The sequence below is a fragment of the Megalops cyprinoides genome, chromosome 1 (assembly GCF_013368585.1).
Source record: "Megalops cyprinoides isolate fMegCyp1 chromosome 1, fMegCyp1.pri, whole genome shotgun sequence".
Classification (NCBI taxonomy): Eukaryota; Metazoa; Chordata; class Actinopteri; order Elopiformes; family Megalopidae; genus Megalops; species Megalops cyprinoides.
In genome coordinates, this window is record NC_050583.1 from 58,737,641 (window position 1) to 58,757,269 (window position 19,629).

The 19,629-nt window shown below is 38.4% G+C and overlaps 1 protein-coding gene across 12 annotated transcripts in view; it reads left to right on the plus strand.

Annotated features, from left to right (window-relative positions):
- LOC118776356 (calcium-activated potassium channel subunit alpha-1) overlaps nt 1–19,629 on the plus strand; it is a 198,286-nt gene that overhangs the window by 95,841 nt on the left and 82,816 nt on the right. For all 12 annotated transcript variants that reach the window (XM_036526673.1, XM_036526681.1, XM_036526698.1 and 9 more), the window contains exons 4-5: nt 16,788–16,881; nt 17,350–17,461. In XM_036526673.1, the coding sequence (XP_036382566.1) occupies nt 16,788–16,881; nt 17,350–17,461 (206 nt within the window). The remainder of the gene's footprint in view (nt 1–16,787; nt 16,882–17,349; nt 17,462–19,629) is intronic.

The following is a 19,629-nucleotide window of genomic DNA, read 5'->3' on the forward strand; positions in this document are numbered from 1 at the left end:
GGTTTCAAATTTGTTAAAAGTGTTCCTTTCACTGCCCTTGAAATCTGGTCCTATATTGAAGTATAGTTCCCAACATAACAATACACCACTCACAATCATGTAATTGATGAGAGGTCAGCTGGCTTACTTTGTTTCCAAGACCCTAAGAAAAGAGTAACAGAGGAATGCAGGTGATACATTGATACATATTTCTTTTCATGTGTGCAGGCCAGCACTATGTTACAATCTCATGCAACCAGTACTAAATGAACTGTAACCTGGTGCATTAGTGTGCAATTACAAATATCCATGTACCTTTGATAAACAGCTGAAAAGCACTAAAATTGAAATGGAAATGGAACGCTAGTGGTGTGCCAACTAGTCATAAAGTATGAACATCAGTTCTACTTTGGATGGTTTTCCAGCAATGACTATGACTATTTGGGAAGACACCCATAGTCAAAAAAGCCCGAGCATTTCGAAGATAATAGCAAACTCTTTAATCCAGTTAGTAATTTGAAATTCCATCCATCATAAATGGATAAACTACATGAACACTGAGTGAAGTGCGTATCTCTGATCTCCCCCTCTGCTTCGCATAACTTTACGCACGCACACAACATTCTGCTGATCATCTCGCTGTCGCAGTAAACAGAATGTCCTTTCTCGCTCCACATTTTTTTTTAAATATCTTAGTGTGCCAACTTCGTTTCAAGAAGAGTACCATACCGGTTGCTTTACATTGGGAGCTCTGAGGTTAAACTATGGCTTCTTAAACTCAACCAAGCTAGCAGCAGTAGCAAGCAAGATACTAAGCTAGCTAGCAAGTGTGTCAAGTTTGCTGTCTCCCCCAATGGAGAGGCATCAGGGGATTAACATAATTAGCCTGTCGGCTCCACTGTGACAGAATCTTCATTTGCTATGTAGCCTGGTTTTATTCCTAGTAAAGTTAACCAGCTAGCTGCCTGAGGGTGTATTCAGCCCGGGCCCGCTTGAAGAGGTGGGCTCGGGCACGGTACGCACTGTGATCGCTAACTGTGCCCGAGCACGGAACTCGAACATGACGTCAATTAGGCGACTGTCCCATTTAACAAATATAGGCTATCCGTTATAGCAACAGTTAGCTGGATATCTGTTAGTTACACGCCCGGTCATGATAAATCATTTAAACCATCATTTGATTAGCTAGCTGACTTCATTAAATATAACAAGCTGGCTACCTCCAAAATGATCTTTGATTGGTTAGTTCTGTAGATCTATACCTAAAAATAACTCCGTGGATCCCCAAATTAGCTTGATTACAAGCAAGCGAAATAAACGTAACCATAATTTACGTGCCGATGTAAGCATTGCTGTTGTCAGGGGCTTAGTCAGGGTATCAGAAATGAAGCAGCCGACCTGTTTAAGTAGCTAGTCTTCAACAATCGTTCAGATAGGTAGCCTGTTAGCTAACTAGCTATGTTTGTCAAATCTATCGCTAGATAGCTAACGTTAGCTCCCAAGCCAGTTAGCATCGTTTATGCAACGCAGCGATTTTCAGTTAATCGTGCTGCACGTATAAGAAGATTCTTACGGATGCATCTGACGGTGAGGGAGGAATTTGGAGCTTTACTCGCCGACTACAATTCACGTTCATCAATAAGGTGAGAACCACACCCTTTATTAACCCAAATATTCTCGAATGAATTGAAAAATGTACTATCCAAGTAGTAACAGAAAATGTTTGTTATAATGATGACAGTAGCGCACACACAAGTAGCAGCCATAACTGGTTAACATTAGCTAACATTATTGAGATTAGGCTACTGTAATGTGACACAAAATATTGGTCTGTCCCTCAGCATGACGACTGAAACGTCAGCTGTCTCCGTAAAAATCTTATACGTGCAGCACGATTAACTGGAAATCGTTGCGTTGCATCGATAAATCTATAAGGCATGTGAGAGGGCCGTGCACCCAAACGACTCCAAATAAGACACAAAGTACAATCATCACCTCCGTTGTGCGAGAGCGCTTTTCTGCGACACAAAAAATCGCATCGTGATGACGTAAGCGTGCTCGGGCCCGTAACGTTAAGCGCAATGTGAGCGCAGGCCGGCGGGGGAGTGGGGAGGGGAGACAGTCGTGCTCAAGTCGTGTACAAGGCAACCGGTGTGGACAGTAATTATTCAGTGCGGTTCAGACGTTCTTAATATTTGTGAAACACATGAACTTATGTTATTTTTGGCATTATTTACTAACATTTCCAACAGGTAAAGCAGTGTAGCTCACACACATACCATTATTCTGTATTTTTAAATATTATTATTTTATAACCTCTAAAGTTGGAGGGTTGTATATTAAGTAAAACCTTGGACAAAAATCAATCCCGCTATATGAAGTAATGATATAGGGGTAAATATTGTTATATAAGTTTTGAATTTTGTATACCAAATGTACTTGAAACTTAACTGTGACAGCTCAATAGGCAGTAGATGAGTAATTAATGCCACACAAAATGAAGGATTTCTGTTCTACTTAGCATTTCAGAGAGATATTACATTTGATAATAAGGGGATTTTCCTGGCCTCGGTATTAACCAAAAATGCATAATTTAATACATCCACTATGTGTGGATAACCTTTCACGATAGATTCTATAACGATTACTCAATATTTGAATTACTTTTGTTTGATCTTTGTATATAGAAATATCATGCAAATTGGTGGCGGTGATTATTGGAACCCTGAATATATAAGATATTATAAGAATAGCCTGTATCTCTACATGTTTTTATTCAATTTGTTGTCTCTGCAGATAGCTGCAATTAATGAAAATATGTCAAGATATGTTTTTGTAAATCTGAAGTTGTTTAACTGAGATGCCAATGTTTGCTGTTGCCTACAGCATTAAGAAAAGAAACTAGGGGCATCAGATTTTCTAACCCCATCAAACGTGTTTTTAGGATGACATATTTTCCAGAAATGCAAATACATACATTTTCAGTGAAACCAAATTAGTATATTACCATAGAATGCAATTTATGAAACAAATTTACTGTTAATAACAAATCATATCTAATCCTATATTTCTATATGTCAACTTTTTCATCAGAGATCTGTTGTCAACAAAGGCCATATTGTTTTATTTTACTGTTGAATTCAAATTTTCAAACTTTGTAACAAAAATAATAATTTAGAGGGGAAGTTAATTAATTTGGTGTCCACGTGCAGGAAACTGGCCCTTGGTGATGCGAGCTGTGATGGCCAGGTATACTTTAGGACACGGTCTTCAGCTTTTAGGATCAGGTTTGGGTACACTATCAATCACCACTTTCACTTTCAGATCGTTTATTTTTTTCTTTCGACAAGTACACCGTAGTACTCACAGAGATACACTAGGGAGAATTTCACACCTCTGTATCTGTAGCTTTAATTCACCTGAGAGTGGTGGCATTTTTTAAAAAAAAAATGAATCCCAGTGTGTTTGGCCTCCTATTTATTGCGTGGATAAATCCGTCTATGGGATCACAGGCTGCTGAGGCTTTCAATAAATTTCAACAAGCGGCAAATCCGAGTGCACAGATGAAATTGTTTAATCTCTATAATGCAAGGGTCAGGCCTTTGGAGGAACAGGAAGGAGCTGAGTTCCTGGCTCACAGCAATCACCATCACTCATTATGGTGAAGGAAGCTGGCTGCCTTGTAAATTAGGCTGTGTGCATTTGTAATAAGCAGCTATATCACTCACAGATTGGACCAATGTTCTTATTTATCGCCGTTTGTGTCAATCAATTGTATTAGGGAAAAAGCGTACAAAAAACCCAAAAACAAAGAAAGTGTTGAAGAGTTTTGTAGTATGGGAAGCTGTGCTGTATAAATACAAGGTACACAAATACGAAACAAACAAAGAGAACTTTAAGGTTGTGATAAAAAATTTAGACTTATGTGGAGATATTTATTTTTTTGACTATTTCTTTTTTTGCCATGGGACACACCGATTAGCCTGGAGCAAATTGAGCAGACGGTCGTAAAGGAAGAAAATTAGCCTGAAACTAATGTTAGTCTGGCTGCTGGAGATGAGGGGGTCAGTAATCAGTCTGAGCAGCTGCCTGCAGCTCTGTGGCCAGTCCAGGCAGTGGGATGTCCTTCAGTGATCTGCCCTGACCACCGGCTAGGCCTTGCTCATCCAGGGTGGTCCCACGTCGCCAGCCCCTCGGTGGTCTCATTAAGGCCTGAGCATTAGTGTTAATGATGCTCATCAGCGCTCAACCCCCGCCCCCCCAACTCGCCACCACCCTCCACTCTGACCCCCCCTTCTTCTGCATTATTAATGTTAAACACTTTCTCACCTCACTGCAGGGGCAGTGCGTCATTCTGCTGAATACCTGGGTCAGCTCTGATGTACCCATCGACTGTGGGGTCTAATTTAGCAATCCGAGCAGGCGGGTCAAGTTACAGCCATGGCGACACCAGCTGCATGCTCCTCTCTTCCTGGTTACATCATAGGGCTGTGTGTGAAACACGTGCTGTAGACACTTTTACTTGATGGACATGGACTTCAGCTGTCCTGCTCTTCTCTTGGCTGAATATTTTCTCAAGATTTGACCAAAGTAGAGATGGCAATAACAGTAGACATTTTGCATATACCAGTCTCAGGTCTTCTTTCTTCTTTTACTCATAAGCGCTTTAAACAAGTTTTTTTTTTAATACAGTTTCTTTTTTAAATGAGTTTGGCAGACTCTCTTAGGCAAAAAAAAGACAAAGGATATTGCTGACCTGTTGATTCTGACTCTTAGCCTATTTTTGTACCTGAATCTAAACTAATAAGTAGACACTTTAGCTTCAAACACTCCACTAACAACCCTGCATGGTAATTATACTTATTGATTCTCGTGGATTCTTACTCATAGCAAATGAAAAAAAAAAAAAAAAAACCAACTGTAGGATGGCCCATCTAGGTTGTGAGAATCATAAATATGATGATAACAGTACAGGCTTTGTAATGGAACACTGCCAGCACAGTTGCATCAGACTCTTGAGCACAGGTTCTCTGTTGGCATTTTCCAGCATTCTGAGTAGGTGTTAATAGATCTGCCTTGCGCTGTTCTGCGCCTCAGTTCTGTTGATGAAATACACCACTATATTACAATCCAAAATGAAAATGCCCTTGCTCTCAAGGGAATGTTATTTGACTGTGCTGAACCTGCAGTTGGCATCGCTGGGGGATTTTCAATTGTCTGGAAAAAATTGCATCAGTGATATATCCAAATGTTTTTTGAGTGATGTTCAGCTGATTGTCTTGCCTCAGGTAAATCTAATTTTGAAAACCTCTATAAAATAGTACCACGCTGGTTTAGAGGGGACGTGTTTGTCGTAATATTTTCACTTTTCGCAAGATCGCTCTCAACCTTTCATTTGATAGTGTTGTGCTGCCTAGTAGATACAAGTTCTAAATAAAGACGTCTCTGGTGGACTATTGTACCAGCACTTAGAGCTTAAGAAGTGCCCTAAAGTCACAAAGCTCCTGGCTTTTATAGAACATTTTTTCTGATGCGTTTTTTAGGGTTTATTAAACTTGTGTGGACCTATTTTTCCCCACACAAAGCAGAGCCTGAAGGGACTCCAAGCCTCACTGCTTGTTAGAGTGTGCAGTGCACTCTGGGAGCTGAGGGTACCAGTTGCACAACTGACAACATTATGAAGCAGACAGACTTTTTCCTGTCATTAGACTTCAGTTTTCAGAATTTGTTATAATACTGTTGACAGGAACTTACTTCAAAAGATACTGGGAAAGAACTGAGAAGATATTCAGTGTGCACTCAGGTGTTAATAAAACAAATTATACACAGAAAGGTATTTTGAATGGTACCTGGCAAATGTTTGGAAGACAATGAAGCAAGCTTTATCTTGCCTTTAAGCTTATATTGGCTAAATGAATGCTACTTGTTTTGCTTATCTGTCAATGCAATGGATATTGGATTTGGAGGTTGTGACAGTAAGTGCTGCCTTTGACGGATCACTTCATATACCATCATATTCTTTTTCAAGAGTTTTTTTTGTGGGTGGGTTATGCCAAGCATATGGAATATGTTTATTGATTTTTAAAATCAGGGTCTGAAACCAGCAAAATCATGGTTTGATATCTATAACTGAGAAGGTTTTGACTGTGAATTTTCTGAATCTGTTTTAAAATGGCAGACTTCAACAATACTTTGTGAAGGCTTAACCTATACAAACTATTGGTTTTTATTGGATATCAGATTAATCCTTCAATAAATAGATACACTATTCTTTAAAATTTCCTACGCTCACAAAAAAGAAAATAACCTGCCATTTTGTTGATAGCTTCTTGCTACAAAAGTCTTTTGTTTCTGTCTGCCTCTTTCCTATCTCTTCTTTATTTGTCCACCACATTTGCAACAAGACTCTTCAACCCTAAGTAAGGGACTTGGCTATCAACTAGATCTGCTGATGTCACCATAAATTGAAAGTGTAAACCAGAGACCATAGGCAAGTGAATGTGGTGTGTTTCAGAAATCAACAGTCTCAGACTGAAGCTGCTCTGGATCTGGAATCCTCTAGTATGCCACTCACCGAGAAAGGTCACGCATCCTCAGGAAAAAAGACACGTGTCTCTGTGTGCCTAGTCATTTCTAGGAACAGGACAGTCATGCATATTCACACATTTACATTGATGTGTCTGAGTAGAAAAACTCCCTATAGCACTGAGGCAGCAATATTGTGCTTTGTTATCAAACACTTTGGATTCAAATGTCTCTAGCAAAAATGTTGCCTCACAGAGCCTGTAAATGGTGGCATGCAGAATGAGTCTGATAAGGGCTGCTTTCAAAACACTTATATTCAACCACATGGTAGAGTACCAGTAACCAGCTAGCCACCTAGCCTTTCTTCCAGGTCAGTGAGCAAACCAATGTAAATATTGAATCATCCTGGGATAACAATAAAAAATGCATGAATTAACCAAATATAAATCCAGTTGCAATTATGTGTTTGATGATGAAGCATAGCCCCAGCACATCACACAACTGACCCATTGCAGTCTGCTTAAGATATTATGTCCAACACCAGTATTTTTTTTTTCTCACAAAAAAATGCATTCAAATGTCAGGTGGAACTGCATGTCTCACCCCACTGACTCTCTTACAGGTAATCCACTCTTTGTCACCATATAACTGAACCAATTGATACTCACACCTTTGCCACACAATTTTTTTTTTTTCAGGCAATGTTGAACCTCTTCTCCATCTTATGTCAGTTTTGTATTTGTTTCTGTTGCAAATTTCATGACCCCACATTTGTCTTAGACAACTGTTGTTCACACTGTGTTCACCATTTGAATTAAGATGATGAATATCTGGCCACTGAAGCCCTATTTGCAGATGGTATTCAGCAATCTGTTTTTATTAATACATCATTCTAGTGGTCAGTGACTGATTCATGGGATATTGCGGAGGACCTACTAATATGTGAAAGGGGTCAGACCTTGTGTAGCTGTAAGAAGATTTATCCAGGAATTAGATGGAGTTGGGTATGTTGCTTTAGACTGATGAGGAGATTCGTGAGCCTGGGCAGAGATTGTGAAAGCCACTGAATAAGTCCAAGCACATGGTTCCATTGACAATCCCTTGGCAACCTCATTTAAAGACCAGTGGTATTGGGTGTTACCTAGAGTGAATCTAGAAAGTGCACACACCCTTTCAACATTTCTTATTTTTGGTGTCTTCAAGGCTGAAATCAAGACAAGTAAAGTCAGACTTCTTTAGCTTCATTTACACATCCTAGCTAACATATCAAGATGAGAATAAAATGTCTGTTTTTCAGAAAAGTTTTAAAAATTAAAAACTCTTGGTTGCATATGTCTGCACACCCTTAAATTAATACTTAGTGGAAGTACTTTTTCCTTTGATTAAGGCTGTGAGTCTGTTTGGATCAGTCTCTACCAACTTCTCGTATTTAGATTTTGCAGTTTTATCCCATTCTTCATGCAGTAGAATTTGAGTTCACTTAAATTGTGAGGGAACCACTTATGAGCAGCTCCCTTCAGGTCAGTCCAAAGATTTCCAATGGGGTCGAGGTCAGGGATGTGACTTGGCCATTCTAGGACATTGATCTTCCATTTTCAGCCATTACATTGTGGATTTGGCTGTGTGCTATGGGCCATTGTAATACTGAAAGGTGAAATTCATCCCCAACTTCAGCTTTTTTTGCACAAGATACCAGCTTTTTCACTAAACTCTTTTGGTGTTTTGCAATATTTCCCCCTCTATCCTCACCACAGCTCCATACTTGACAGTAGGGAATGTGTTCTTAGACTGATTGACTATGTTTGCTTTGCATAAAACATATTGTTTGGAATTAAGGCCAAAATGTTCTCGTCAGACAAGACTGGGTGTTCTTCTTTGTCAGAAGTGACTACCTTTTTGCCACCCTACCCCACAGCTCAGAATTGTGGAATTGTGGAAAACACATAAAATTTGTTGCTGTGTGCATGTGGTGTCTTTTAACATTCGCGTCTTGGTAGCCTGCCTGGTGAGTTTCCGCCCACAGTCATCCATCTCGGAGAGACGGACTGATTTAAAAGTGTTTGGCCACACCTGTTCTTCTGGAAGCATAGCATTGTCCAAAATGTCTTGGTATGCTGAAGCATTAAGATTGCCCTTCACTGGAGATAAGGGGCCTAGCCCAAACCCTGAAAAACAGGTGTGGCCAAATACTTTTGTCCATATAGCGTATCAATCCTGGGCATGTTCTGGTAGCTTCTTGTTGCCCTTAGTTGTTTCTTTACACTGGTGTGCACTAAGAAACAATGAACGCTGCTGAGAAAACCTACAGGAGCAGCTTGTTTTATCCTGAATTAATCAGCATCACAGCACAGGTGGAGTCAATAGGCTTTACATTTACATTTACATTTATTCATTTGGCAGACGCTTTTATCCAAAGCGACTTACATAGGTTACAGTATTTTACAATGTTATCCATTTATACAGCTGGATATTTACTGAGGCAATTGTGGGTTAAGTACCTTGCCCAAGGGTACAGCAGCAGTGTCCCGGCGGGGATTGAACCGGCAACCTTTCGGTTACGAGTCCTGCTCCTTAACCACTATGCTACACTGCCGCCCTTTGGGCGGCTTTGGGTGTGATTTAGAAGGTGAATGGTTAGACCCATTACAAAAAGTGTGTAAGCTTATGCAAACACATTGTTTTCATTTCTCTCCTTTAAATTAAAATTCAGAAATGTGTTTCCTTTTGTTTTTACTTTGATGTTTTGGGTTACCATGTCTAAATAAAAGTGGAATAAATCTCACTTAATGGGTTTTCATTCCAGGCCTCAAGGCATTAGAAACAAGAAATTTTTAAAGGGTGTGTAGACGTTCTAGATCCACTGTATATGCCAGTCTGTCAAAATCTCCCCAACACAAATGATTCTCTTCTTCCATTGTTGTTTCCCCCAAGACCTGACTGTTGGCCAAGAACAAATACAGTATGCTCTGTGGTCAAATTTCCTAATCATTCATTAACATTAACACAGGAGCATGTTTTAGTTTTTCATCCACAAAAGTGTGATTCAGATAAACCTGTGTGAGCAAAGCCTTTCCACGTAGTTTCTGCAAAATTCAGGTGATCGAAGTTGCATAGAGCCTTACTATATGTGCTGCTATGAAATGAGCACAAGTTCCCTCCCTCATCGCTCACATAATGGAACTAGTGTCAGTTTTGGTTCAATTATTCATGCAGCAAAGTGACTTGATTCTGTTCACTGCTGTCTCCCATGTCACATTACTAAGATGGAACAGCAGAACCACGCTATCTGGTAATGACAGCAAGCTGTATACTTGTGTTGTCCTGTACACTAGAGTAAATGAAATGTTGCTAATGAAAGGTAATGAAAGAGGAAAATCCCTATGAATTATTAAATAGGTGGTAAAATTATATACATAGTGTTTTAGAATTATTTTTAGTGCTTGCATTAAGTTTGTATAGTATATGTTATCCGCACATTGCAACTGTATATATTTAAATGCAACGCAGCTGTTTTATAATTTTAGTGAAGGAAAAGTGAGACATCCTGTTAGCATTGATCATGAATTCATTTCATGAGCACCAGCACCAAAGTTTTATATTTTTTTGTATTTGTGTTATGATCATCCAGATCATCAGTGCCTTTTCAGATCTCTTTAGCACAGTAATTAAATGCATTAACTTATAATGCATGACATGTGTGCTTGTAAGATAAGAGGTACAATGGAGGGAATAGTTGCATAAGATATTATAAGCAGGACACTGTTAAAGTATTCCTCTCATTATAGCGGCCTATGTAAAAAAAGGAAAGAAAATGAATGGCATGCCATTATAACTGAGAGAGAAGCACCTCAAGAATGTAAAAAAATTGTTAAGGATATTTTAGTCCTGCCACAGTGGTCTTATTTGTCCAGTCCCTTTGCAGGTACTAAATCATTCTTTTTATAGCAATAGTGTTTTGGCCCAAATCTATCATTGATGTATTAACCAGGCCCTGTTTCGTATCGTCTCTTGCCCAGGGGACATACCGCAGGCTCATTGATGTAGGTTTTACTGCATGGCAGCCAAGCCACAGACCAGTTGCATGTGCCCAAAACTTCCTGTACCTCATCAACGCTGCCCGCATTGCCTCGCCTGCTAACATATCTTACCTGATGTCTTGCACACAGAATGATTATGCATGCCAGTTTTAATGTGGAGCTCTTTTAGTTTCATTTCTCCTTTCTTGAACATTCCCCTACATCTTACAAGTGAAGGACACACTTGAGTGGAACATTAACATTATATTTGCCATCTTTTGTCAAATATAATACGGACCAAAATGCTGATCGAGCATTTTTGTTCTTCAAATGAACTGAACTAACCAGTACTAAAGTATATTCTTTTGTCTGTCTGTGTTTATGCGTATGTTTTGTGTGGAAATTTCTAGAAAGATTCCACAGTGAGACACAAAACATGAGTTTATGGGTGTTTCCTATGTTTCATACTCTCTTCACTTTTTCATCTTTATTTTATTTTCCAATATCCTGCTTACAATCAATTTTGTGTTGATTTAAGTGGGATTCGACTTTCTTTTTTTCTTTGTTAGCATTTTACATGGGATATAATTTGAACATATTATTTTAAAGATGGGTAATACAACTTGTGATTACCCTGTTAACCTTCTTAATAATATCATAATCATTGTACTGGTTTGATGTGCTTTATTTTAATTCAAGATTGATTGAGATTTATGGGAGAGAATCTTGCTGTCCTCCTATAACCAGGGGAACATCAGGACAACAAGGAGATACATACATGTCTTTGGCAAGGATAGCTAAAAGCTACGTGACTTGTCCAATATATATACATCCTTGGCAAGGCTACATAAAAGATATATGACTCTTTCTATATATACAATATATTGGACAATTCACATAGCTTTTAGGTAGCCTTGCCAAAGACATGCCATAATATTACATTTGATTCCATATGGCATGTAAATAGCATCAGCTAATCAGGATGTATAGAAGTGATGCTTTTGTGAGCCAGTCGAATATATAATACTTTCAGTTATATCAAAAAGTCTGTTTTAAATTAAATTATTTTGTCCAATAACTAGTTAGGTGGGTATGAAGGATACTCTAGTCTTAGAATACACAACCAAAATTGACAGGAAGCCAGTTCATTTAACAGAAAAAAACAAAAGCTTCCAGTGTATACTGCATGCACTTGCCATGACACATTACATTAAGACAAGTCCTGGGTTTGTGCAAGGCTACATTGTATCTGTTCAGCTACACTGTAACAATCAAATTTAGTTTTATTACACATTTAAATTATATGCTTTCATTCTGAGATAATTAATTATCTAATGACTGCCCACCTAAGTAGCTTAATACATGACACACAATAATATCACTAGCTAGGGTAACTATTTCCATTCTGCGAGTATGGATTTAGAGCTGAAATAATGGAACATGCATGACATCGTTAACCACTCTAGCCACTGTAGTTCTGGGCATGGAGAGGGGCTTTTTCTTTTTTCCTTTTTTCCTTCTCTCTGTGATATATTTGCAGTAACCATACATACTAACCAACTAGCTAGATAGTTAGCTACCTAGCTGTGATAGCTATTTATGCAATGTAGGTAGTATTGTAGGTAGTGATGTAGTTAATACAGTGTGGTTAGTGAAGTTGTGAATGCTGCTTCATAATACCAAAATCTATTAAAGATTTATTTATATGATCTAATAATAAAGTTTGTTTTCTCAGCTTGCAGCAAAAGCAGAAGATATAATTTCTAGTTAATAATCAGAAAGGTTCTGCTTTTCAAAGCCCATGAGCCTCCACAGACAGAAACCTAACTAAACACTCTACCCTACAATACAATTGCATATTCAACAAATACAGTTGTTTTGCAGTCCTTTAGTATTAATTGCTTTCCTATATAAACAGAGTTTCCTCTGAAACGTGACCACATTTTGTTTGTTGTTTTTTTTTCATAATAAATGAATATTTTGTACTACAGTGGTATACAAACACACTCACAATTAATTTACCTGTGTTCTCCAGTGGTTCATGTATAATAAAGTAGTATTATTTATAGTTTCCACTTGTTTACACTTGTGTACAGCAATGCTAGGGCTCAAAAACAACATCACGTCATCCTCTGAGGATTTTAAATAGAGATACATGTATCTACATTATGGAAATGAAATCAAGAGTAGCTCTGGATTTACAGAGAACACTGACTGCTTATCATTGTACACAGACCTGAAAGACACCTGCCTGATCCATCGCAGTGTTAATGTCACCTCACACTCTGCAATTACAGGGGACCTAGAAACACATGCAGTCCCAGCACAAAATAGCCTCACTTCTGTTATTTTATGAACGATAGAAAGCCTAGCTGTGGTGGACGAGGGGGTGAGTGCTGTCCATTTTCAAAAAAATGAGTTCCCTCCAGCTTAAAGGACAATTTGTCTTCTGAGGCAGTATGTAGAACAAAACTTGTTCTAGGTCACAGTTGTCATACCTAGAGATTCTGAACCAGTCAAACACAAATCAGCTCACTGAATCTCTACCTTCATTTTCTGGACTACTTACAGTGTATGACTAAACAAATAACATCCAGGTCAATTTATAAAGAAATATGGGTTGTATTATGCTTAAGATTATGCCTCACATGCCAAGTATTTAGAAATGAAAACACAGAATCCTCACCCTTACTAGTTTGTGCATCCCGAATGTGGATGTGCATTGAGGTTGCATTGTGAATGAGTGTGATAGTGATGTAATTCCCATGTGTTAGCCTTCGTAATTCAAAAACAACTTAATAATGACTGGAAGAACCACCTGGACACAGACTAATTACAAATTTCAAGTCACTCTTATTCTGTACCAATACAATTCAACTGTTACAATAAAATTCCTATTTTCTATTATGTCTGTGCTTTGCCTGCCTGACATGCTTGTAATAAACAGAAAAACGAAAAATAATTTGTTGTCAATTTTTGTTTCAATCAGTCCCAGTGATTTCATGTCTTCAGCTGTATGTATTCTAATTTACTCAGTGTAATGGATGCTGTTGTTTTGTTTTTTTTTTTTTTTTTTGTTTGTTTTAATATAATGTCCTGTCACATGTTCATGCTCTGTTATTAGTGTTGTGATTGGCTGTTCTAAAGGAGTGCATTTTACATCACAAGTAAACAGAAGTCATTATACATCAACAGATTCCATCTGGGCCCTTGAGATTCTCATATAATTATGCTATCTGTGTATTTTGTGATATCTGTGAGGTTTTTGTGAATTGCTGTATGTACTATGTATTGTATGTATATTTGTGGTTTAAAATGTGACGTGTTGCTTTGTTTGTTTGTATTTAAACAAGTGATGGCTGCTTTTATTGTTTGTAGTCTGTATCCATATATTTAGCCCATTCGAAACTGTGATCAGTGTGGATTATATGTATACTGAAGACTAGAGAGAATGAAATAGATGAATATACAGGCCTAAGTCAAATTTACAATTTTATTTTCTTGTACATGATTAAATGCTTGCTTTGAGAACAATGATTTTTAAATGAATATATTCCACGCTGGATAGACTGTGCATGCTTCATTTACAGACTGGACTGTGTGTTGATTCTGCTTGAATCATTCCATTCCATCAATGCATGGGGCATTCAGTGTACGTTTCTGATGTAATAACTCCTTTTTACTACATAAAGCATAATTTCCTAGGGTTCTCAACTATATGTCATGTACATTCACATTCACAAAAGTATGAACTGTGCATATTACGTTCAGTTAGGCACTAGGTACCGTACACCATAGTTTGATATGAACATCCGTTAACTGATGCAGGTCCTTGGCAAAAACAGAATAATGTGAAATCAAGAAAGAAAACCCTCACACTGCATTATGCTCCTAAATGGCCTTATTTGCTTTAACTCCTAAAGTCAAGTAAATCACTTGGGAGCACAATGGCAGTGTGTGGGTGTTAGTATTTGATTCTGCTAGCACACTAGCTTCCAAACCTGGCAGCAACACATGTATTGCATTTTCAGTAGTATATTCCATGTGAAAGAATATGTAAACCTGGTGGCTGACATTTTACACAACTTCCAATGCCTGATTTTGTTAGGTTGAAATGTAGCACATAGTTTCAATTTACTGTACTTTACTTTCTGCCAAAGGTAGCTGCAAACACTTTACACATATGGTTTTGTGTGGGTTTCACCAGTACAAAATTATGCCCAATGCACACTGAGATTACATGCTTTGACACTGAATACTGTATCCTTCCTGTGATGTGTTAAGTCATTTACTATTTGATTAAATACATATATACATAAACCTTACATGGAAAATTACTATGGGGGCTATTCAATTCTTCTGCTTTGTGCTTTGTACTTAACAAACAAATTTAAGCAAGTAGTACTTTCTGTCTGTTTTTGAGTCAAAATGTTTCAACTTCCAAGCTTGTCAATCTAGTGTAGCACTGGATCTGTTAGTCAATGTTCAATACAAATTGCAAAGCAGAACTGAAGAGCCCAAAAGCACTGTGGTAAAAAAGGAATGTTGCATCACTGCAGGTCACTTCCCAAGAATGTTTTTTTTTTGGGAAACTGTTCTTGGTCAGATGCTTTAGCATGTCTACAATGTAAAATGGATGGTTGTGTGTGTTGTTTGTAATTTGCATTTCATATGTAAAAATGTTGCTCGTTCCTCTTTCATTTCATAAATATGTACAAAACAAAACTTTTTTTAGTTTCATTGTGATGTAGCATGATTGTATTGTTGTTGTAGTAGTTGCTGTTGGTGTTGAAAAAGTTCAATATTGGAAAAAGAGAAGATGTGATATTATCAGCAACAACATTTGGGATAATATATAGCTTGTTATAGACAGCATAATTCGCAATCACACGTAATATCCTCTGGTAGAGTAAGTTCACTGTATATATTGGTACATTTAATGGTCAACTTTACAAACATATACAAGATCCACTCTTTTGTCAACATTTGGGTTTGCATTTTAGCATGCATTTCTTTAGAATGAGTTCATTTTGATCCAAGCATGGGTGAATCAAAGAAACAACATTTGCTATCAGGGTCTTTTTAACAAGAGAAGCTAAAGTGTCAATGTATTGCTGTTTGGCAAAGCACTGCAAGTGAGACCTGTGTATGCTAAATTAGTTTCCATGTGTGTCTTGATTCAAACCTCTCAGTATGTAATGATACAATTCATTCATTCTTTCCCAAATATAATTTCCAGCATCTTTTTTTACTTATTAGTTGACTTTGCAAAATACAGAAAAAGTAGACTTGTGTAACATTCCAGAATACATATTCTTAATTTAGACATTGATCATGTGCTTAAAACGATGGCCTTGGTGTTTGCCAAATTGACATAATACAGGCGATTTCTTCTGTTTATTTTTCTTTATTTTTGTGCATATGCAAAACCCTTGGGTGTCTCGCAAGTGTGGGTGTGTTGTAATGCTTCTTTGAGCTAACAAGCTGTCAACAAATTGCATGTGTAATGACCTGATAGTGGAGCCATATCTTATGTTTGATGCGCCTGATGATGTGTGGTTTACAAGCAGTATTTGGTGTCACATGGTCAGGCTGAATTGTGTTTTTTCCTCCCTGTTTTATTGTGGTTATCTACCAAGTCATTACATTTTTCCCATTTTGATTCTTAGTGCCAGATACAGGCATTAAGGGTGAGACTGCACTAAATGCTAGCATTTGCTATGGCTGCTTGAATACATAAAATGAACATAGATCTTGCATGCGTCAGTTAACCCTTAAAGTATCTTCTCTGCCCTGCCGATCTTATAGCCTGCATTCTCCTTTTAATTACAATATTAACACTTTAGATTTTGAAATTTGTGTTTCAGTACCGGATTTTTTGCTGAAAAATTGCAAACAGCACATTTCATGTTAGGACTCTATGTTCTAATATGTTAAGTGTGTGACGAGAGCTGTGACCCACAGATTAGGGCTTTGGTTCTTTAAGGGTTAATTTGGGGTATCAACATGTATCAAAATGACTTGCCTGTATGAAGATGTATGCATGTTCTTTTTTCTACAGAGAAAGCTCTTGACAATATCAGTGCACTTCATATAATATGTGTCTCAGTTGAAAGGGTTTTTTTCTTTAAAAGCATTTCCAGGAAAGAAGGATGCATCTTTTCAAATTGATAACAAGGCATAAATTAAAGAAGAAGCTTTCATGTGAAAAAAAAAAAAACAATGAATATGAATGTTAAAATGTCTTTTTTCCTGTTGTCTTAATAGCCCCATTGAATCCTGTCAGAATTTCTACCAAGATTTCACATTACAGATCGACATGGCTTTCAACGTATTCTTCTTATTGTACTTTGGCCTGCGTGTAAGTACTGAAAATGTCATGTTGTCTTGTGGAAACAAAATGTTCCAAGTACTTAAACTAATAATAACAATTTTAGGAAGGAAGTTTTTGTTCAGCCATGCAGATGCCATCCATCTGTCAGTGTAACATTACCAAATCATTAATGCGGTACCCCAAAATACCACTTTCAGGTGAATGATAATCATGTTTGCATTTTTGTGATTACTGATCACAATATAGTCTGCCAAAAACAATAAAATTGATTGATTTTGAAGGCTTTGTGCAACAATTGGTCAGAAATGTCTGATGGAGAACAATTAAATGTTTGCCAAAACGAACAAGCTTAGCTTATTTTTTAAAGTTTATTGTTAGGAACATTCTCCCATCTGTTCAGCTGGTATCCTCTGTCAGTTATGTAAATCAACAGTGTCTCTTCTCAACAGACATAGAGAAATGTGCTGAATGAAACATTCCTCCTCTTTCCCACAGTTCATTGCAGCCAATGATAAGCTCTGGTTCTGGCTGGAAGTGAACTCCGTGGTGGACTTCTTCACAGTTCCGCCCGTGTTTGTGTCAGTGTATTTAAACAGAAGCTGGCTTGGTAAGTCTCTCCTTCTTCCTGTTATTTGTGTTCCTCTTTGAGAAAATTGCATCCTGGGGCGTGAGTCACCCGTTCACTTGACATTGAATGTGCGGCCTAGCTGTTCACTTGTTACAGACAATCAAAACAGATCACCCAAAATATCTAGAAAAACATCAGAAAGCGTAAATGGATTGCTTTAACCAACATCAAGGCAGAAGATCCAAATTATCTGAAATATGTAGGTATTTTAACAAGAGCTTTGTGAATTTTAAAAGCCCTATAGTTCCACCTAGTGGTCATTCTAATGTACAATAAACAGAGACAGATTTTGCTGCAGCAAAAAGAAAATCTTTGATCCCCTGGCTGTTTACAGTTAGAAACTTCTCAGAGACACAAGATGGCCAGTGGATTTTTGTAAAATATAAGTGGAGGAAGAAGAGCAATTCCCCTGGTGTTTAATCGTTTACTTTGGAGCAGGTGAGCCAATTGTGAAGCCAGGCACTAGTGCCCTTAGTGGTGGAGTGGAGGTTAGGCCTGCTCTGAATGATGCAGAGTTCATTGATTGGGCACAGCTGCGGTTTGGGCTCCTCTCATGCCGGCTGGCTGCACTGATGCCTGGGTCAGTGCAAGCAGTGAAGGAGGGCCCCTAGTTAGCCTAGCTGGCTAAAGCCACATGGGCAGGCCCTAAGGCAGCCCAGCCTGAATGGCCACCCTCCAGCAGATCCTCCAGCTCTCTTTAGGTGATTAAAAATCTCAGGACTGAGAGGAGGGGTTTAGCTGAACTCAGGCAGTAAATAAATGAATGAAGTCCTGGTGTAGTTCAATTGGGGCGGTAAATAATTGAATTAAGTACTTAAGTGCTCAGGTGGAAAGGGAAACCTCTGGACTGTGGCCCTCCACTACTGGAACGCGGCCCCACTATGCAGGGGCTCTGAGGAGGGAGTGGTGCCTGGTGGTGTGTGTGTATATATAAATGTGTACATATAATATATGGTATATATTATGTATTATATGTTATATATGGCATAAGATGTACACAGTGAAATCATCATACAATTTAAGCAGCCACATAACAGAAACAGCCTACCAGTCTTCTTTGAGAGGGCTACATGCTATGAAATGGAGCATTACAGATTCAGTGCTAGGCTCTGGTGCCACTTGGGCAAGCTGTATTAATAGACTTGTGTTGTTATGAGGACAGGAAGGCATTGGAGTTATTTCCAATTCTGATGTTAATGATTTTCAGTCACTTTGAGTCTGCATCAACAAGGAGTGTGATTCAAAGGTAAAACAGAAGTGCAATGTCAGTGGATGGGGGCACAGGTTTTTTTTTTTTTGGGGGGGGGGGGGGGGGGGCAATAGTTTACATGGGGAGCCTACAAAGATGAAAAGTCACCCACGTAGATACCAATTTCAATTGAGCAGCATCATAAAGCTTTAACTCTCCACATCACTGTGGAGCTGAATCCTGTGTCAGCCTCCCTTTTGCAAAGAATGAAACCATTTTAACTCCGTGCTTGAGTTTTTGACCTTTTCTAATGGTGATATTATGGTACCATTAAAGGTACCCCACTTTTCATAAGATTTTAGTTTCTGCGGAAGAAATGAGAAATTCCAAGTGAATAATATATTTTGGTGCTGTTTATCTATATGGAAAAAAGTGTTTCATGAATTGCGTTGTTCAGCTACCCGCATAAGTCACTGGCAATATAATTGCAGCATGGGCGGTGTTATTAGACATTTTTCCTTTTTACTCCCAGGGGTCATTCTGTTGTCTGGTGAACATTACCTGAGATTAATCCACCTGCATTTTTAATCGGCTGGTTCCGAGTCAACTCCCAAACGCCAACACTCTCTCTCTCTCTCTCTCTCTCTCTCACGAACACACACTCTCACTAAATCTCTCCATCAGCTTAGTCAATGAGAAGCAGGGATTTGTGATTTTAGCAGGCTTTGACACAGCGGGAATTAGACACAGACAGATTCGTCTGAAATCCTGCCATTGTTTAAATGGATTTTCTGATTGGTTTCTCTCAAAATCTCACTCGGGCCCTCCCCCCCCCCCACCCCTCCAATCACATTCCCTCTGCGAGGCCATGTGTCCTCAAACAGGGCCAAGATTAACGGGCTGAAGTACAGCGCCCTTAATTCGGCTTGAGGTATCACGCACATCTGCAGGAAAATGA